Source organism: Channa argus, chromosome 8, assembly GCF_033026475.1.
Source record: "Channa argus isolate prfri chromosome 8, Channa argus male v1.0, whole genome shotgun sequence".
NCBI classification, from domain to species: Eukaryota; Metazoa; Chordata; class Actinopteri; order Anabantiformes; family Channidae; genus Channa; species Channa argus.
Genome location: NC_090204.1, coordinates 4,516,900 through 4,539,417, shown reverse-complemented (window position 1 = coordinate 4,539,417; position 22,518 = coordinate 4,516,900). Strand labels below are relative to the sequence as shown.

Here is a 22,518-nt window from a genome sequence, read left to right as displayed (position 1 = left end):
AATCTGTCACTGGATAGAGAAGCGACCGTATACCTGTGAAATCTGCACTCGGTCATTCAAGCGTCTGGACCAGGTGACAGCTCATAAGATCATCCACAGTGAAGACAAACCGTACAAGTGTAAGCTGTGTGGAAAAGAGTTCGCTCACCGCAACGTCTACAAGAATCATAAGAAGGTGAGCAGATGTGGTGCCACACATGGTAACACACTAGTTACTCATTCAGCTTTCGCGGGGCTTGTTATAATTTTATCTGCCATTAAATGCAGAGGATTGGTGTTCACACAGCCGAGGAAATCACTGACAGGCAGAGTCACTTCTAAGCAAGAAATGGTAGCTAGGTTGTAATCAATCAGGATCTTGTTGGTGGCTCTTATCTGTGGGGTCCCTGGCTCGCTTTACCCCTGAGGTCCCCAATGTTTACTTTTGGAATTGAGGCGTCATTCAGATGGATAGGTAGGGGGTGGATTGGGGGGGGGCTGCAAAAAAAACAGAAGCACTTTGAACTTTGAAGCCCCTCAAGATGCATGTCTTCATCAGGTAAGCAAACCACCTCATTTTGTGAGCCTTACGCATGATCTTCTCTCATCAGTTTAAGAAGCCTCATCACCATCCACAGAGGGGCCAAAAGCTACTCTCATTAAACATTATAAACATGCTCATCCAGCTGTGCTCTCTCTGCAGACCCACTCTGAGGAAAGACCTTTCCAGTGTGAAGAGTGCAAAGCACTGTTCCGCACCCCTTTCTCACTACAACGTCACCTACTCATCCACAACAGTAAGTACAGTAGGAATATGAGTGTGTTATGTGTGTTATATGTGCTATGAGAATATGAGTGTCCATGTGTCTTCTTGTCAACGTACCCACACTGAAAAACATATTCTACTAAACAAAACTTCAATGATTAATCAGTTGACAGAACTGTTTTGATATTAAAGTAATGATAATTGACTACCTTTTACTGAGCAGCAGCCACAGTGGCTACAAGTTACTTTGACACCAAATGCTCAATTTTATAACTAACAAAAGTAAAAAGAAAAAAGTTTACATTTGTAAGTTTAACTATAAACTTACAAATGTTTATTATGGAGCAACAAATACCTAAAATTCAGAGAATCCACAATTTCACTTTAATGTCTGGGAAACAGTAGTGGTATTTTTCTCTATGATAATATCTTTCTATTGAAGGATATAAGGTGTAACTTTAAAAAGGGATCCTGCATGAACAAACAACTGTGCTCACCCCATGAGTTCTTCTTCCCAAGTGTCATGCTCTCCCCAGCCTCTACCTACATTTTGTGCAAAAGTTTGCATGCCCTTATTTTGAAATGGCAAAAAGTGTTAAACAAAGATTTTATTGCAGCAACATTATATTTAATGCTTTGAGCGGCCAGTTTCAGTTGAAAACAACGGATTTTAAAATTTTATATCAAAGTTATTTCCAGTAAATCAAGTTATTCTGATAAATGTTTAGAGACAGTGCAATACTTTTTTTGATTTTTTTAGAAAAACACGCACAAACATTTATATTATCCTATGCCATCAATCCAAGTGTTTTCTAGGGAGAACCAGGCTTTAGTGCTGTGTTTTCAGAGGGCCTCATCCTCACCCCTGTGGATATTTCTATTACTAGTAGACATCATAACTCATAACATTTCAAACATGTCAACTAGGAAACATCAGAACGTGTTCAGGTTGTCTGGTCTTCCCTGAGTGCTTCAGGCTCACAGAAACCTTCTCCCTGGACAGTTGAGCTGCAGTCGAGCCTTGGCAGGATGTAGCGATAGTCCTCAAATTGAGCCAGATAACAAAGAGATTGTAAAGCTCAAGGCATTTCCTGCTGCTGTCTCAGGAGAAAGACCGTATAATACCAAGACTCATATTATGTATCTAGTTCTGGATAGTATGTGGGGCAGGAGGATCCAGTGTGTGATTTCACTGTACTGTAGGTGAGGGAATAGACTAGCTATTGAATAAATGTGTCTGTCTTTATGAGTTAAAGCTAGAGCACATTTACTCTCTGACCCACGCTGAGAAAATGAATTACAGCTGTCGTAGTATTTTCAAACGAAATCAAGTTTTTCAAACATAGTGGTCATCAAGCAAAAGCATTTTGGAATAAATGCTATGCTGAGTCCCTCTTGCTTTTATGTTAATTGGTTTCAGTATCATTTAAATTAATTTATAATAACTGTATACAACTTATACGAGAGTCCGAAGCTCTAACCCTACATTTTATTCTTTCTGTAGGTAAGAGAAAAAATTAGTGCAGGCCACACATTCATTCAAAACCAGTCTGATTGTCTGTGTGGTTTTTGCATCCCAACAAACATGCACAGCACATTGATGCAGAGCCAAGTGTAGATAGAATAACCCCTAATGTGTGTTATATTTATATTTATATTTATTTATATTCTGTAAAGTAGTATCTGTGTTTACATGCTTGGATTAATACTAGACTAAAGCCATTTTCCAAAAACAATGAAATCTTAATCGGAGGGTGTCGTTGACATTGATTGTCATCAAGTAAATGTTGCAATTTGATTAAAAACACAATAGAGCTGCAGTTCTCCCTGATGTTCATTTTATTAAACTGACCATCACTGGCCTTGGTAATAGAAGAACGAGCACAAGCTTGTAACCACTTGCTCCTGTCTAACACGCACTCTCTCCAAACTACTCTGTGGAAATTGAATGATCTCCATATAATGGAAACAACTATTCTTGACCATAGCGGCTGTTGTATGGAGGCGGAGGGCAGAGGCGTGAAGGAAAACATCAGCCTTCACTGCGAACAGCTGAGATCTTGCCCCAGTCTGAGTACTGTCTTTCTGATGTTTTAATGCTTAATATGATTAATAAAATACAGCATGTTTTTTGCCCTATAAAAACAGGGCCATTAGATGTTGAAAACAAACATATGGTGGAGCATTTTTGTTTACAGTTTCCCTTGGGATGTGTTCAGCTACACATACAAGAAAAAATTGGACTTTTGTTAAAAAGAATCAGAAGCAGTCTTTTCTAAAGACTATTGTTTGGGTCCGTCTGGTGCAATGAAACACCCTTCTTTGTAGTTCGTGTGCCCACACAATCGCCCCAGTGAAATTGGGTCTCCTCTTGCTGTGTGCGTTTAGAGGCACAACAATAGAAAACTGGAAATGACTCCTGCAAACAGACCTCTATCTTTGCTACAGGTGAGAGGACATTCAAGTGTGACCAGTGCGATGCCACCTTCAAGAGAAAGGACACGCTGAACGTCCACATCCAGGTGGTGCACGATGGCCACAAGAAGTACAAGTGTGACCTGTGTGAGAAGGCCTTTGTCACTCCTTCTGTCCTCAAGAGCCACAAGAAGGTGAATGAAAAGAATTTGAACCAGACGGCCACAATCACATACAGTGATTGTATGTCTGCTAAGGCTGCCACTCTGTCCTGAAATTGAGTTCAAGCAAGATTGCTGTGTTCATTTGAAATACAGACATAACACTTGTGAAATAACTTGTGAAAGTTTGCAAAATTATCTTGACTCACAAAATTATCTTCAAGTATTAGGTGCAGATTTGGACAGAATAAACTTCCTTTGCATTAAAGTAAAGGCAACAGTAATAGGAGCATTCCACTAAATTGCAGCATTTTCCATCAAGAATCTTCTGCTATCAAACTAAATACAAAAGGGAGGAAATGATGACAGCTTTACATAAATGTTTCCATTGTTTCACATCCTGTCCTCCTCCTGTCTTGTGTAGAGTGATGAAGCTAATTGTACTAATATCTTGGACTGTCAATCCTGGTGGAGACATCCATCTTGAATGAAGGCTAGGAAATCAGGTCCTGTGTTGATTAGGAATGGCAGTTAGGACTTTAGCGCATCAGGGTTTTAGAGCCCCAAACAGATCTCGCTGCAGATTGTGAACCTTAAATCTGACAATGTCCAGTGTGGTTATGGATCAAGGTTAAGACCAAACAAACAGCTTCTTGGCACGCAGTTAAAGAAAATATCTCGGAGGTTCCCTCAGACCTGTAGGGCAAGACAGGTATACCTGAAGACAGGTATGTTGAACTGTCTAACTGCAAATGGGGTCTGTTGGCTGCTGAGAGATCTGGCAGTGATCAAAGTCAGGTTGCCCAGGAAACAACAACTTGCTGTCTGTGAGTACAAGTTCAAAGTAGCAAGGTGTTGAGCCATACTGGTACTTATTTAATGTTCACTGCAATTCTTTGTCTGGGCAAACTTCACCCCCACCCAAAAGAAATCACAAATTGCCATCATAGTTTTTTGTAGCAAAATCTGTCACCAAGAAAGTTGAACATCTGACCAAAGACCCTTTAAATCACACTATGAGCTTCCCTCCATGAAACAGAATAATACCAAGGTGACATTTTCAATTTGTTTTGTCCAACCAAATGTCTAAAACTAAAACAATTAAATTCATAATAATATATGATGACATGATTGAAAATCTGCTGATCAATTATAAACACAGTTGCTCATTTTTTTGTTGTTGTTGTTGATTGTTGTTGGTTTAATCAACTTAACATTCAAGTTCTACCTTTGAATGACCATGTGCCTCTTCTCCAAGCACTGAGCTTTAGCTGCTTGATGGAAATAAATACTTGAAATTGTTTAGTCCATTCTAGGGAATATTAAACATTTTAGTTCAGATGACACTGATGACTGGCAAAAACATTTTCGCTGCTATTGAATCAGTCTCTGTCTTCCTTTTGTGTTCAAGCCAGAACAGTTTGGACCTTTGTGTCTGTTTCCCTAAACTTGAGTCACATGTTGATTCACTGCAAGATGTGCTTGTGTTAATGAACGGTGATGCTGTCCTGATCTGGCATTGCAGGCTTGAGTTATTCATGGGGCACTCTGGTGTGTTACAGTAAATGCACTCTTCTCAATAAGGCTCTGTGTGTTTTAAATGAGAGGTTGTGTGTGTCAGCATGTATGAGCATGCATACATATTATGTTTTGTTTTTAAAACACTGTCTCCTCTCTGTCGATGTTGGACAGGATGAATTTACAATGAATGAAAATTATATGGTTGGTTTTAAATACTTAGCGTCATTATTTATGAAAAAAAACATTTGATAATCACATACACCTCCCAGTAATTTCCAGACTTATGATTTGAACAGTGATGTTCCGTGTTCCCATCACTAGTGTTCCCCCTGGCTATCTGCTGATGAAGGTGGAATACAAGGGATGTTTTCTCTGTTGTACAAACAACTAACTGAATAATTCAACACTGCTCCATCTGGGACACACGTGTCCAGATATGTGTTTGTACGTGATGGTCTTTGAGTGTGTGTGTGTGTGTGTGTGTGTGTATGTGTGTGCATGTGTATGTTATTTTGCATGTGCGTGTGTGTCTGTGTGTGAGCGTGGACAGAGCCTTTGTAACGAAACACCCGAGGTGTCAAAGGAGCACAGTGGGGTGATGGAGAGAAGGATGGGGGCCCAGAGAGGTGGTGTTCCTGCATTGTTGTACTGCTGTTGAAACTGTCACTCTGAGTTTGAGCTTTTCATACTCACAATTATTTTTGGGAATTTACAACAGGCCAGGAGGTTGAATTCAGAGTGTACTTTTCAACAAGGAGAGAGGGAAGGAGAGGAACAAGGGGAGGCGGGGGACATAGAGGAGGTAGTACACTCTTTCCACATGCTCTTCTTCCCTCCTTGTATGTGGAGCCCAAAGCTTTACACTGTGGATGATTGAGGGAGAAAGAAGGCAGAGGAAGAGGAGGGAGGAGGATGAGGCTTTGGATCTGGGAAAATCTGCATCATCCACGTACTTTTATCCTACCTTCAGGGCAGCCCAGTGGATTCACTGTCATGTGAACATGTGCATCCATTCACTGAGTCTACCACGTTGTTTTTTCTTTACCCAGTCATATGGTGCAGATAAGAAAATCTTCCTCAAAGGTGCATGTGAAGTTGCTTTAGGTAACAACAAACATTCCAAAATCAGGTTATATGAGTGGTTGGGTGAAGAAAGTGCATAATACGGGTAAAAGTTTTGATGACTGTATGGTCTGACATTAAATTGCAGCTTTCACTGTGAATCACATTTGAATTTGTAATGTAGTAAGGTTGTGAGGATGAGTGTTACAAATGTTCTTCTTAACATCAACCATATGTCTGTTTATTATTTCTCTGCCAGACACACACAGGGGAAAAGGAGAAGATCTGCCCCTACTGTGGACAAAAGTTTGCCAGCAACGGCACTCTAAGGGTCCACATCCGCAGCCATACAGGTCAGTGGAACTCCACAGTTCAATGCTTTGTTGAATTGATCTTCCATCAGCTGCTGTTAACATTGTTTACTAGAGCTGAAGATATGAAATGTCATGTCGACACATCCACAGGGCATCTTAGTGTCTTACTGGTCTGGATAGTCTTAAGTAGTCAGATTGAATTTTAGGCATATTTAAAGGTGATTGAAATGTATTTAGTGTTTAAGAAAGATCATTCCATCTAACTGTGCAAATATATTTGTCCATTTTACTTGCTCTTCTTAAAGGAACAGTTTTGCAAACATTTTGGGAAAGGCTAAGAGTTAAATGGGACGATGGTTAGCATAACTTTTGTCCAAATGCAACAATATCCACCACCAGCTCCTCTATAGTTCACAAATGAATAGATCTCGTATGGAAGAAGTGTGATCTTGGACTCTGGTGCATAACCACACAAATTTGCACATCTTAGTTTGTTTTTATGCAAACACAATATGATATAAAATACAAGCTATGTTAGGCTGAAAGAACCAGCTGTTGGCTATAGCTTTATTTTAACTATACAGAACTAAGAGGAGCATTTTTTTATTTAACTCTGAGTAAAATTTACTTTTAATAAAATGTTTAACGAATTGTCAAATATTGGATGCCTGTTGTCACGACAATATTAAAGTAAAATCAAATCACCCAAAAAAACTCTAAATACCAACACTTAGCTGTGAATACTGTTCCAATACACCTGTCCTACCATCTAAACATTGGTCCATTTGTGATCTTAGTGTTAAAAAGCTCTAACATGCTGTAGCATTGCTTGCACCAGTCTTTGCACAGTGCCACAGAAACAGAGCCCTGGATGTTCATTAAACTGCCTTAAACTGGAAAACTACACATTCCTGTGTGTCTCCTTACCAACAGACTGGTGCAGAGACCTGGCACAGCCACACACACACTTCTTGGCCCCAAACGCAGGCGCTCAGTCTTCTTGCCTCCCTGTGTTTCTCTGCCCTATTCCTGACTGTCCCTCTAATCCTCCATCCCACTTAAACGCCATCTCTCTTTTTTTTGTTTTTTTTCTCTCTCATGTTCTTTTTTCGGCTGGGGGGGCAGACTGAGACTGAACACAAATGTTTATTTTTCTTGTTTTCAAAATTTCGGACCTATTTAAAGACACTCAAAAATCAGATAACAGATTTAGCAACAATGGCAGTGTCAGTCCTCCTTACATGCCTCGATCTTCTGGTCTTCCTGGTCTTCGGCAAATTATGGTTAGTTGATCAGTTATGTAATAAAGTCCGTGTTTAAATCATATTTTCTATTTTTCTACTCTCCATTCACTCTCAAAGTTTTTCCAGCCATAAAATCAAATATATTTTCAGCCTTAATTAATATTTAGGCTAAATCACTATTTTGTCCAACTATTTCTTTAGGTGTTGGCAAGAATAGTGTGTCGAAATGTGTGTATACATGTGACTGGTGTCAAAGTGATTGCCCATTGACAAGCCTACCACACTTTGTCAACAGCGTCCATTGTATCTGTGTGTGCTCGAGCTGTGTATGTGTGTGTTTTCGCACATGTGTACGTGTGAAGGACAAACCAATAGAAAGAGAGAATGTATACCAGTGTGGGTCTGCGGCCCAGTCTGATTGTATTTATATAGAATAAACAAAAGAGAGGAATGTTGGGGGAGGGGTGGGAGCCGATGGGACACCTCAAAGAAAGAAAGGAGTAAAGAGAGAAAAGACCACTCCAAGAAAGCATCCAGCCGGATGACCCTTGACCCTGACTGGCTGTAAATCTGTCCCCTCATTCTATAGACTGGGTTTTTTTTTTGTTTGTTGTGTTTGTGTGTGAGGGGAAAAAATAAGCTGTGGTGAACAGTGTGAGTCATTCCCTGAGCGACGATCCTGACAAGACTTATCTTGTTCTCAAACAGTGAACAGTAATTTTATTGGGCACACAAAGATCAAGTAACTCATTTAAGGATACGTGAAGTGCACAACATAAATGTGGAATGTGTAAATCATAAAACAACTCCATGAATGTAAGTTGAACCAGTTTTTCTGATAGTAATCTCTTAAAGAAAGCCACCAGCCCGGGTGAAGATGTTTAAATCAACAGCTACTCGTGATGGCGGAACACATTTTTCATTTTTCTAACTTCCTGGTTCACAGGAACAAATCAGCTTTGACTGTCTACCTGTTAAAACCTTCCTTTCCCCATCATTCACCATCAACCAAATTGTAGAGAGAAATATGAAAGTGGATAATTGGCTTGGATTTTGATTGGATTTGGTTAGAACCTCACGTTAAGCTCAATCAAATTAGTTATAGTGCCACTGAGGCAGGCGTCTCAAAGAGCAGCCTTTATGAGATCACCGACAACCCATAAAATGTGAGCTGTCAAAAACTTGGACAAGGATGTAGAAGACATTGGGGAACTCAGTAGTCGTGATGGATGTTTCTGTCATGTTCTGAATTATTCTTTTTGGCTCCATGATGGAGCAAATGTGTCCTTCTCCAGATCACAGCTCAGTGAGAGCAGATTTTCCCACCATGTGTGCCATGATGTGGTAAATAACCATGTTGGGGTCATGAAAATCATTTGTGCCAAGGGAAATGTTGACAGAACCAGAGCCTTGCTGTCATACTGACATCATAGGAAGTGTCCTGTTTGGGCACAGTGATCAATGTAAGATCATAAGCTACATTACAACAAATCAGGACCATAAAACCAATCAAGTGTTTTTCCATAGAAAATTTACACCTTGCTAAAATAAGAATCATTTGAACAAAATAGTGCTAAACTACTTTAGACAATTTAATATTACATTTCTGCACTTTCACTTGCACTGCACTGCAACTAGGGTGCTGTCTGATCTGTTTCATAATAGTATTTCAAAAAATGCTACTGTACAGCACACGCTGTGGAGAGGGGAGTTACATGACAGATATAGACACATTGACAGAATAGGAAATATAGAATATATTGTTATTTTCTTTAACATAACACAATGATCCAGATCTAATCTTTAAATTTACTCACTATTGGGCCTTTTCAAATCAACTAACTTTTTTTATTAAGCTTAAGAGGACTTTTGGTGTGTTTTTCATCACACACACATCCTGATCACGTGTATGTTGTCACGATTGGGGAGAGGCAGGATGATTCCTACTAAACTAAACATTCAAATCCAAACTGAAAAAACTACTAATTTTGACAAAAAGCTATTTTTTATTGTCACTAACACTAGACATTCTGACCATCGTACACTCTTGGCATCTGATTGGGACAATCTCCTGTTGTGTGCTACATGTTTAAAACAACAAAGTGTATATTTAATAAATGGTTAAATGGAACTGTGCCATCAAACGAACTGGACTTTAGGGGTCAACTGTGCTCAGGCACAGAGGTATAGACTGCACAGAAGAAACAGATGTGCTTCACTGACTTAAAGATTTGTTTTAGATTTTTGTGCTATGTTAAGCTTTTAAAAATCAGTAAATCAAAGGTACATATATTTTAAATGTAAGTTTAATAAAACGCTGTAATTAAATGATCATAACAAATGTATAGTCAATGACTACATGCGTTTTAATGAGACAACATTTGAAATTAGGGTCATATTAATCAATATTGTGTCATCGTCAGTAAATAAAAAAGAAACAACGCACTTCTGAGAAGTAGCATCTTTATTTTTACACATGCAAAAGCTAATTTACTGGCACAGACCAGGTGCCAGTAACGGAGTACTAATTGTCTTGACCGTAGAGTAATTTGTCATGGTAATCATACACAGGTATATTTTGATTTTTAAAAAGCTACGCATCACAGCTTTAAGTGATCTCATGACAGAACTGACCTCAAAGGGACATCTGGTAGAGTTCTGGAGTCACTGAACCTATTTACGTACAGATGATTTTGTTTGTCTTGACTGTGGTCATGGTTACAATCTAGTAAAGTAAAATCACCATGTACTGAATTACTGTCTGCTTCTGCGATGAATAGCACATCTTTATTGCAGCTTCTTAGGTTTTTGGGTGCAGCGCGGAAACTTAATTTTGATTGGGAACTGTGTTTTGAGACATTTGTCAGGAGCAGATCTGCTGCATGTGTGGTACAGCTTGAGTATGGACTTGTGTGATACAGATATCTTCACATGGGTGAGTTTAAGAGAATTGTTTGAGGAAGTGGAGAAATCTACTGAGACCCAGTCTATAATTGAAAGGTCAAGTGTAAAAGTCGTTGGGCGTTCCTACAGCTCATCAAAGGCAATCTCTTATCATATCCAACACACTGATATCACATTACCTCTGTGGCCTCTGTCGGCATGTGGCACAGGCCAGGGAGAAGGACAGTGGAGGGCCACTGTCTGGGCTGAACTGGAGGAAACCAGGAATTAATTTCAGACGGACAGCACTAATGTTTTTCAGACCGCAGCCCCGAAGCTACAAAGCGTTCTCCGTAACACGAATGCTTTTTCGGCAGGCAAAACGACAAAGCCGACCATCTGCTAACCAGACACATGGCTGTACACTCACATTTACTACACACAAGGGGTGCCAAACGGATCGATTAGCAGTCAAGGGGTGTGAGGGCCACAGCAGGGGGCGGGGGAGACACCCAGGGTCAAAGAGGTGGTGTACTGTTTCAGCACATGCTAAATCAGTTACCATCTCCACACACACATAAAGCCCCAGCTCAGTGCTGCAGCCACCCCTCATAATCCCCAAACAATCTGGTCCAATCTGGCGAATAAGTGGAGGGTTTCTAGTTACAGTAACACTCAACAGGCCAGACACTAAGCCTCTCACATGAATAACTGAGACCAATGTTGCTAAAGACTGTTACTTAGGTTTCCAAAGAGCATTTGTTTATTTCCTGTTTCGCTAAGGGATTGAGTTGCTGTTTTTTTTTTTTTTTTTTTTTTTCTAAGCAGGTTGGACTTAAAGTAAACAAAGTAATTTTGAGTTTGGGATTTGATTTATTGGTCGAAACATTTCTGATTTATATTTATGTTCTCTTTTAGAAACCATCAAATACATACTTTTCTCTGTTTTCCAGATGAGGCATCCATGTCCAGAAGCAGAGCGTGTATAGGTTAAGTAGGTGAATTGGTGTGCAATCATTGCAAGCCTCTGTGTAAGGAAGGTGTGGCTGTCAGTGCTGTGTATTAACTGACAATAGCCAGCTCCTGGGAGGGATGTGATCCAAGCCACAGAAGTACATTGGCACGCTGTGCTCTGGTGCTATTAGCACACTAATGCCTTCCCCAGGACTCCTAAAGGCTAGGCACTGGGCCTTAACCTGATACCACACATGCTACATGAGACATAGGATTTGCCTCTCCTGTGTCTTATAACACATCTGGGATTCAGATTTTTCTGTTTGTCAACAAAAGGCCTCCTGAAGGCTGAAATTGTGCAGATGGGGATTTAGGGACCAAATGCTGCACATGTTTTAGAATGTGTAATCAGTCCACATATGTGACGTTAACCCTTTCCCCACCAAGCATGAGGTTCCATGTTTTATTACTTTGTGTCATGGCACTCGCTCATATGTTCCTCTGAAGCCCTCTTGTGGGGGTGGTTATGTTGGGTTTAGACCCTAACTTGTATATCTGCTACATGACAGATGCTGTAGATTTTCTGATGTAAGACAAAGGCTTCATGGGATTTAAATCCTGTGAAAATAATCATTGTAAGTGGTAATCTGAGTCCAAAAATATACTTATAAGAAACAACATATAATCGTCTCATTGACTCGGGAAATAAAAAGCAATAATTTCGTATAAGAATTAAAAAGGTGTTTTCTGGCAAGACAAATGCTCAAATACCTTTGAACATGTGTTTTTCCAACATAACTTTTACTGTGAAAATGTAAAACTATAATCACCGCATTGTGGTGGTTTGCCTCTGTCAATCAGTCAAGTTGCAAATTACATGCATCACTTTATATGTTAAAGGAAAACATTTTTCAGGCATTTCTAAAGTAAAGTGTGCTCACAAAAATGGGAAGGACGTGAGGTCACAGTGACCTTGATCTTTAAAATTTGACCAACGTTTTGCCATTTTGAAAAAACTTTCCCTCAAGGTGTACCTGAGATATAGCATTCACAAAAATGATATGGACAAGCAGACAACTCGCCAATGTAAAGCCTCTGGCCATCTCTGTCTATGATGCCACGGCATAAAAATGTGGTGTTTACCTTCACCACCTTCATACCCACATGCTTAGCTAGACTTGGCTATTACAAAACAGAATAAAAGTATTCCACTGACACAGTTTTGTTTAGAGCCGTTGGATAATAATGGTATTCTCATTCAGTATATTCCCTAGCTGGATTTTCTGATCTAATATGCATGTTTGCATTTTGAATCCCAAGGAAACACAGCTAATTAACCTTATTACTTAAAGGGGCAAAACATCTCCCCCATCAATAAAATTACTTGGTTGGCTGTTCAACAATTAGTCACAAAAGAGAGATTATCTTACTATGAAACATACAAGAAATTAGATCAGACACAAATGTGTAGTTTTGGTATCTATTTTTGGGACTTTCATTAAATTGTACTGTGTATTATTAAACCCAGAAATTTTTTCTTTGTAAGTTTTATACTGGGTTTTCTGTCCGAAACCTTTTCTGAAATTTCAGCCCAGCCCTATAGGTTACCTCATATCCCTTCAATAGATTGGTAATCAACTCTGGTGCTCCTATCTGGCTCGTGGATCAGCACGTGGTAAATGGATCCATGTGTCAGCGGACTGTTTGACTGACAGCCTGTCACTTTCTCTTTGTCATCAGTGCTGTGTGCTCAGATAGGATCTATAGGAGTTCGGCAGAACTGCTTTTGATCCAGGCAGGATAAGCCACATTGCCTCTGCTGTGCTCCTAAGCTGCTGGCCACTTGTACTGTAGCTCAGATAGTGGTTCATGAATTTTAGCCAACACAAGCTTTTGCTCTGCAGTGGAAAGTCAATGGGCAGCAGAAATTAATGACTCTGAGTGAATGATATGTGGTCTACCAGTAGCCAGGTCAAATATGTGTTAGACCAGGTCAGGAAGTGCATTTACTGTAGCAGCACAAAGACGTGAACCATCCGTGGCACAGGATATGTCACTTTTTAGCTTTTTCAAGAAACATAAACGTTCAGTTGTTTCTATTTTCAGGGTGGCTTCTTCTACAATGGTCATATTGGGCAATATCTATCTGTGCACATGTGAGTGTCATACATGTGCAACATACTGTACAACCATACAAGAACTTTTCTGTCTAGTTCCAATCAAAAGTTTTCCAAAAAACAAATGCAGTATGTGAATGATCAAACACAACAATGGTTATCATTCCCTAGGTGAGCGTCCGTACCAGTGCCCCTACTGTGACAAAGCATTCAGCAAGAACGATGGCCTGAAGATGCACATCCGCACACACACTCGTGTAAGTTTGAACAATTACTATTATTCTGCTGGTAAGTTTGTGAATGCTGCTCAGTATGGGTTCCTACCCTTGGTATTAACTGCTATTCTGCTTTTTAGATGCACTAATACAATGTGTTGTATTATTACTACAATCACATTTTTATTAGTTTAACTCAATTGGACATGTATTGATAATTTTGAAATGTAGAGTATGTACTTTATTGCATCAAATCAATTGCTCACTGATCACTTACAAACTCTCTGACCAGTCACCGCCATTTTTTAGTATTTTGTTTTGCCAGTATCTGCACTTCTAAACTCCAGCATGCAAAATGAGAAGTTGTATAAGCTATTCAATTTTAGGCATGTTCACTTTAACCCTCTGGAGTCTAGGGTATATCTGGTCATTTTTGAATACTTCTGATTTCACCTTTATTTTCCACCTTAAAACTGTTTCCATGCCAATAGTTTTGTCATTTTGTCAGCACATCCTGTGTGTCATTTTGACATAGCGTAATAACACATTGCTCTAAAACCACACGAGTCTAACGTCAGCACATTTAACACAGGGGACTTTTTGTTCCACCAAGAAAATTTATAAAAATGGCAAAAATATTTGTAGCAGTGCCAGATGCATCCTAATTTGCACAATTAAACACACGCAAACCTTCTATAATAACACTGATTTTACTTGGCTTCTTTACACCATTAGAAAACTGCCATAGAGTTTGACATCTGCAATTTTGACATACAAAAAATCAATTGTCTGCAGCCCTTTGTCTTCGCAATACATTATCTTAAAGAGAGGCTGTGATTTGGATGCGCAGGTGCATCTATCAACTGCAGAGGGTTAAATTTGGGGATTTTATGGGTGTTTGCCACTATTAATCTAAAGCGGCAGTGGAACACAGTTGCTCTATCTGTTTTCAATTTCCTTTTGGCCACATGTACATTAGTATACAGTATGTGAAAAAGATAAGACAGAAAGAGTAAAAGCCGTGCCAACTCAGTCCCTGGTGTCCCCTTTGACATGCACTGTATCATTCAGTCTCTGCTTCAGTGCTTCAGGTTTTCTGCTCAGGCTTTGTCTTAATTCCAGAATGTGCATAAAGAAATGCTCACACACTCTGCTTGGTGAAAAAAGTCCTGTCTCCTCTCTGTCTAACATTTGTGACACTCCCTGCCCATTTAATCATGAGGTAATTCCCACATTTACAGACTCTTTTCATAAATCATCAGGTAATACCTGCTGTCACAAAACACAGAGGTGCCACATAAGAATGAATTAGATACACTTCACTCGCACTGAGCTGGCTGCTCACATTCCCAGTTTTATTTCTCTATAAAGTGAGAACAGCTGACTCCACTGACAACCATTGGCTGTGTGGCAGACATTCAGAGACAGGAAACGCTGCTTTGATGTTCTGGAGATGGTGGAGAAAGGAAAAGGTACTGGACTTGATGAGGTCATTTCCTGGGTTGGGGCATCACTTCATCATTTCCCTGCGTCACTTCTTGACCCATTGAAGTTCTCCTCCAAAGCGACACTTTCCATGAGCTCTTTGTGAGCATCTGGACATATGTGTTTGTGTCACTTTTGATAAATGAGACTTAATAAGCATTTCATCATAGAGTTCCATCATCAGTTTATTCAGCTATGACTGTTACAGTCGGGGCCTGTCAGCACTGTTAATTTTAGAGATTTGTTCTGTGTTAATGCTGTCCAGAGCACAACCCTCTGCCATTTCACAGTGTTGATAATAGAGGTATCCTGCCCAGGTCGACGTCTTGTAGTAGAAGCAGGCAGGTATAATTTTCTTGTGAGCTGCTGATTAAACTGACTGATGTTTCGTTCCTAATGCTCTCAGATCTGCCTTTGCTCATAGCACTCTGAAATATGGGCTGAACTGTTACAAACAGCAGAGCCAGATGAAGTCACTGTTGAGTAAAACAAATGTCATTTGGCTGAAGGAACTGCAGCTCACAGTAAATGGCCAGACAATTTGAGATGGATGTGTTTGAAGTTTGTGTTCAGACCACAAACCACATTACCCCCAAATAAAATGGAACATATTTGTTGGTAATATTAACTGCTGACATTTTGAATATTAGGGATTTTTTTCACAACATTGGTTTGAGAATGGATGTGTCTGTATTTAGTATGGTTACAAATGTACTTTTTATGTAAACAATTCCATCTTGGTTGTGGGAATAAAGGCTTCTCATTTCAAGACAGAATAAATGTATTGTATATTGTTAGCAATGGGGCTGAATTTCCAGACCGATTCTGTTAATATATGGTGAACTAACAATGATAAAATGATGCATGTATTTATATGGCACCAAAGTGCTTTGCTTACTTTAGTTTACCTCTCTCTCTCTCTCTCTCTCTCTCTCTCTCTCTCTCTCTCACACACACACACACACACTGGCCATCAAATCTGGGTTGACCGTGTCTTGCCAAAGAATACAGAAAAAGATGGAGATTGAAATATCAACCTTAAGATTAGTAGACAGTCTGCTCTACCTCCTGAACCACAGCAACCCCAGACAAATTTAAACGACAACTCAAAAATGGTGCCTCACCACAACCCTTCTGGCAATAAAATGTTTGATAATTTCTAAAGGCACCCTGAAGCCTAATAGCATGACTTCCTGTTGGCATGCTGCTTTACAAATACCTACATATTTAACAGGACATGTGAGACATGAGGCTCTTTTGGAGTAAATAAACAGAAGTCTATCCCTGGGTCTAGAGATGTGCTTTTTGCAGAGAGTGGTCAGTTTCACAGGAAAATATCAGGTCAAAGGTCAGAAGGTGAACAGCTGCTGAAAAGGGAAGATCACCAGGTACAGATGTTCAATGTTACCAGGGTCATCGTGTTGCATTCTGGGTACACCACATCACCTAAGTCCATCCATGTGTTTCCTGACCTTTGACCCCTTGTTGTTGTCTGTTTTTTCTTTATAATATAGGAGCCATCCTAATCCATCCTTCCCCTGTGGAGCAAAGAAAGGGTCCTTGTTAAAGTAGGGCATTGAAGTGGAAATTTGCATCACACAGATCATCACTATGTCTGCTTCCTCGAGGCGGGTTTCTCTCACGCAGACACAGCTTTATTTTCATTGTTTCTCTGGATTCTGTCACATACACACAAACAGTTGCAAACTTAAAGCCGCTCACACACATACACCCGCTCACACGTGCACATGCAGTGAACCTGATCTTTACCTCCCTTTGTATCTTGTGTCACTGGGCACTCCTTGCCCCGCCCACATGATAGTGCCGTTCCCAGGACCCTTACTTCCTGCATTCACCCTGTTCCCATGACAACTAAGCTTTAAATGGGTAGAGCTTTTGCTATCAGCCACACTTGTCAAAAACAGCTTCTCAGAGAGTGACACTGGGAACCAGCTCCCGCTATCTCAACACTTCTTATTTCTCTTCAGGTCTTTTAGGTGTCACCGCTTTTTCCCCTCTGACTGTAGGACACACCTACTGTCCACTCTTTTTGACATACATATATAAACACACAGGCGCACGCATGCATTGATGCCCACACATACTAAGAGTTTTTGTGAAACACCCAGAGCACGATAGCAGCTTTGATTGACAGTGACACAGACCTCCAAAAGGCACAGAGGAAATGTTCTTTCGTAAGCTGATGAGGTGTGGAGACAGAGGAATGATATTCTACAGCCCCAGAGTGCAAGTGCACTGATAAATGTTCAAAGAGATTTTGGTGCCATGTTTTTCTTACTCTTTTGAGGAATCTGTGTTCTTGATGGCCCCAATGCTGGTCATTTCCTCCACACTCTAGGGACTGTGCAATCATTTGTTTCATATCTTCATAAACCCACACTGAGAACATCACAGTGTGAAGGAAGAAAGGCTAAATGTGTGAAAATGAGTATGTGTGTGATTGGGTTACTAGGATATTTCCACATTTCCACTGTGATATTTGTTTTTTATTCTTTGTGTGTGTGTGTGTGTGTGTGTGTGTATGTGTGTGCGTGCACATGTGTGTATCATTACACATTTTTCCTCCAGCTTTTATCCATATGTGACCGAACTGGGGAAGTATTGTTCTGTGTATTGTGCTCTGCTGCACACATTAACAGATGAAGTGCTTCTTTAAACCTGGTGTGTGCATGTGTGTGTCGCTGCAGGAGAAGCCATACAAATGCAGTGAGTGCAACAAGGCCTTCAGCCAGAAAAGAGGACTGGACGAGCACATGAGGACGCACACAGGAGAGAAACCTTTCCAATGTGATGCAAGTATCTGTCTCCCTCTATTGTACCTGAACTAGCCTGTCTTCCCTTGATCCTTGGTTTATACTGTATGTATCTGTCTGTACTGTGTGTGATGGTGCTCTGGCAGAAGTAGGGAACAACTGGGTGGAGCTTACCAAGAGGCAGATAGTGATCATAAACAGAAACTACCCTTGTTTCCAGATCCATATTTAAAAACATTTTCAATGTGTTTAATCACCATTTTAAAATATGGGAAACAGGGCATTTAAAATTTCTTTTTTTAGAATATCATGAATATTAACACCATCAACCTATTGCGCAGGGATTCTGTAAGAGTTATGTGCCGGTGCTTCTAGAAAGTAATCAAATAATTACTGGAGTTTGGTGCTCTGGTTGCTTAAGCTACTGTACTTTGTAACAAAGTCAAATTTGGACACATACTTGATAAACATATTTTTAAATTCAGCGTGACCTTCCCTAAATCAACTTAGAAATCAAACATGTCATCCTTATGACTGATCTGTATTTTCAGAGTAGTCTAATGACGTGTGTATATTGCAACAGGATTTTTATACACTCCTAAATTATTTGTTACCTTCAATGATAAAAGAATATTTGTACTAGCCGAAGGTGTATTTTTAGAGTTAGGTTTGCATTGCCTCACTATGACGTTTCAATGTAAGAGGATGTAAACTTAATATTTAATTAAGAAACAAAAAGTACATATAAGAAAAATAATATTAGTGCAAACATTTGCATCCCCTTTGATAAGTTGATAATTATTTCCCAACAAGAAAAAATACCAAGAATACTAGGAGTGACAAAATCCATTAATATAACTTTTGTTGTACGGTCAATAGTTTTGGCAATATTGCTAAAACTCATATCAGGAAACGTTTTTGTTGGACCCAGAAAAGAACAGAACACGGAGGAATTGGAAAGCAAATAAGTTTATTAGGTGATGAGTAACTGATGGGACAGAAGGGGTGGTGGTTCTGAATGGGTGAGCATGGGGGAGGCCACCGGGAAGCAGTAGGGCAACCTGAGGGGAAATAAGAAACAAGGTGAGTGGAGGTAGAGTAACAGAATTGGTGCAGCAGCAGAAACCAGGGAGGAGGTGCAGGAAGGCGGACGGCAGGAGTCAGAGAGAAAAACTAAAGGCGGCTGGAAAATCCAGGGAGAGCAAACATCGCAGGAACCTAAAAGTAACAACTAAAAAGAATAAGTAACAAAGCAACAGGAAGTATTAACAAAAACACAACTCTTCTGTCTTGCGGAAAACTCCACATATAAAAATGATCCACAGAGTTCTTGCCAGTATTCAGAAACACAAAAGTCACTTACTGATTTCTGTGAACAGCGGGCACAAAGTCTTAGGACAAAACAAAAACACTCAGAAGGCAAAAACAGAAAATCCTCAAAAGCATAGCCAGAGCAGGTAACATGAAAGATTACGCCCCACATAAAACTCTGTGGTCAAAGAGACTGACCACTCAGAAAACAGGTGAATAGGGTTTATATGAAAGAGGTAAAAGGTGAGGTGTGTGAGACTGATTAGGAGCCAGGAGAGCGAGAAAAAGGCAGGAGAGAATCAGAGCTGATCACCAGGGCAACATGAGTCAGCCTCACAACTGTGACAGCTCACATATTTTCCTGATATTCTACCCCTGTTCTAAACAGTTCAGTCATGGATGATGCTCTGAAATTGTGAGACCAGAATATAAAAATCCAAATTCTTTGACCAACATCGAAAAATAACCTTGAGTCTCATCCATCACTCAACTCTGGAATCTCAGATTCCCATTAGAGCTTTAACACTCTAATGAGCCTCAATCCGTGGAATCGTCCTGAGTTTTAAACCAGAAAATGTGCCCATATCCCCGGAGAATCATTGTTGTTTAAGACCACAGAATCAGGATCCCATTGACTGTCAGTGAAGCATTACCAGAACCCGTCTCCCAGCAACGCCCAACGTTCATCTGGACTCTTATTCCCCTAGCTTTGGAAGAGACATTTTCATGTAAATAATTCTATGCTAAACTATTAAATGTAATAGAAATAACATGTGGCTTGTATTTTAGGCTGGATTTTGATTCAGACAAAAGGATCTCACAGTTCCAGGAATGTTTTCCAGACAAGCTAGAGGGGCTCTGTACTCAGTGTCTGTCATAACAGCATTAAAAATGTTATAGAAGCATCCAGTAACGTCTGGTTACCACTGAAACATGGAGGCCCCACTCTCACCAGCCCCTGTCACTGCTTTGCTTTATAAAAATCTAAATATATGAGTATAACTATATTAGATTTTTAGAGTGAACTACAGTGTCTTTAATGTTACCTGGTGAGTAAAGCTAATAAAAATTGATATGGATCGATCTGATTATCTGAGTCACCTGAAAATAAGAGGAATCGACATAATATATTGTCATTCTGCTGCTTTCATTCATTGCTATGTTTGACAGTGACCCACAGATGTGAATTCTGAAATTATAAAAGCAGGGAGGAGGAGACATGCTGTGACTCCCATTGTCTTAAACTGCAGTTAAAACCCAGCCACTGGAGGATTACCATGATTGATAGAAGGCCATTAGGTCATTTGTACAGTGTAAAATGGCTCATTCTTGATGGATGTTACGTTGTGTGTATTCCTAATGGCTACTGGTGGAGATTCTCTGTCGCGAAGTGTGTGAGACTTACAAATCACTATGTGTATCTCTGGCTCTGCCTGTGACAAGACTAAACTCTGCAGTGAGCAGAAAAACTGAGGTGAACTCAGTTAAATGCAGTGTGTTTAACTGCTTTAGTTTTGGCCACTGAACTCCTGTGTTTCTTTTGTTTTGTAGGTGTGTGACCTGTCATTCAGTTTGAAGAAGATGCTCAGCAGACACAAACTGACACACAACCCTAACCGGCCAATGGCAGAGTGCCAGCTGTGCCATAAGAAGTTCACCAGGAACGACTACCTCAAAGTACACATGGAGAATGTTCACGGGGAAACAGAGAGTTAGAGCCGAATATGCAAGCAAAGGCTCAAAATGTCTGATTCCTTAGATGATGTTCAGTCTTACACAGTGGGTACAAACTGTATTCATACATAGATAGGAAGAGAGCAGAAATGTTAATATTAAAGATGCATTTACAATATAAAAAGCATTAGGGACAGTATTTCAAAACTGAAGCATTGACTGTAATATTTTGACATGTCATTCTGGAAATATGACTAAACAGACTTACAGATACGTTTAATCTGCCTCCACAACCGCTGTGTCTGCTCAACGGGCAAAAATCCAGTGTTACTGTTCCTCCCGTCACAGCCTGACCTCTTCCACTGTAGTATTTACTGACTTACTGTCTGAATAGCATACAGTACTGTAAATCCGTGGCCAGTTGCCATGTTCTACAAGATCTGTGAAAAGGCATGTTCAATTTATTTTTAGTTTTACACTTTCTACATGTTTACACTACTTTTTACCTGTTCTTTGGTGTCCAAGCAGTATTTCTCTTGTTGAATTTGGATACTGGACACTGAGCTCCATCCGGAATATCACTCTTTTAAAGTATTAAACCACGATAGTTGAATGAGAGAACTGGAGCTAACAACTGCAAAATCTGAAACAGCTCTTAAATAAAAGTTGTGTTTTACTTGAGAGTTACAGAGTATAAACCTGGTCAAATCAGTCTTTCAGGCATATTCTTTGTCAGTCTGTTTGAAAAGTTAGGAATTGCCCCACGAAAACTCGCAAAGAAAAGCTGAATGTTTGTTGTTGTACTACAGGCAACCAAGTAGAAACTGAATGTCTTAAAGACCCCAACTTGTTTTACAGACAATTTTTCCGGTATTATTTGGGAGATGAACGTGAGACCTACATAATTAACTTGAAGTGGGTTAATTCAGCTTTTTCCTTCTTTTCCATGACGTTTGGAGACCAGCGGGGGGTAACTGTTGGAAATTGTACTGTTTGTTGCTTTTTTACTGAATCGATGAGTATGTTTGCATTTTTAATGCACAGGGTGAATGTTTATTACAGTGAGTGTTTACATTGTACTTAAATAAATGTTGTTCAGTACGCTACTCCAGGAGAAGTGCAGTCATGTCCTGTTTTATATCCAGATCCATTTGTTTCCTCATTTACTGCCCATTGAAGAAATGCCCATTCCCCAGCTGTTTATGCTGTATGTGTAGCCTGTGAATTGTCACTTCACACTTTTGTATTTTGAAATGTATAAAACCTCATCACTTACCAAACATCCATTTCCTCTGCTCATTCTAATTATGTGTTTATGAACTGCTGATGCTGGGGGGTACAAGGAAACGGTTTTGATCAAATGCGTTGGGTTCTCGTTGTTGATCTAACCCCCATTTTTGGGTTGGCAGTGTGCTGGGAGCAAAGGCTAATTAAGGCTTTTTTTTTTTAAGGCCACAGTTACCAGTCCTCTGATCTGCAAAGCCACATACTAAAGAGAGAGTGTCTCTTGATGGTTTCTCTCTGTGGATGCAAGGCCTTTTTCTCACATCCGTCCCCTGCAGACGCTCTCCTGTATCTTAGGGTTAAACCCTGAGAATATCACGATCGGTGGAGTGAAGTGGGAACGCTGTTAGTCGTTCACA

The 22,518-nt window shown here is 39.9% G+C and overlaps 1 protein-coding gene across 6 annotated transcripts in view; it reads left to right on the top strand.

The window, feature by feature from the left end:
• The window catches only part of prdm5 (PR domain containing 5), a 29,827-nt gene extending 7,647 nt beyond the window's left edge, over positions 1–22,180 (top strand). Inside the window, exons 10-16 of one of the 6 annotated variants that reach the window (XM_067514192.1) lie at positions 18–175; positions 683–776; positions 3,194–3,354; positions 6,164–6,257; positions 13,588–13,673; positions 17,825–17,929; positions 20,753–22,180. In XM_067514192.1, coding sequence (XP_067370293.1) covers positions 18–175; positions 683–776; positions 3,194–3,354; positions 6,164–6,257; positions 13,588–13,673; positions 17,825–17,929; positions 20,753–20,917 — 863 coding nt within the window. In that variant the 3' untranslated portion in view covers positions 20,918–22,180. The other 5 variants (XM_067514193.1, XM_067514194.1, XR_010915067.1 and 2 more) reach the window with 5 other exon arrangements.
• Positions 22,181–22,518: the final 338 nt, after the last annotated feature.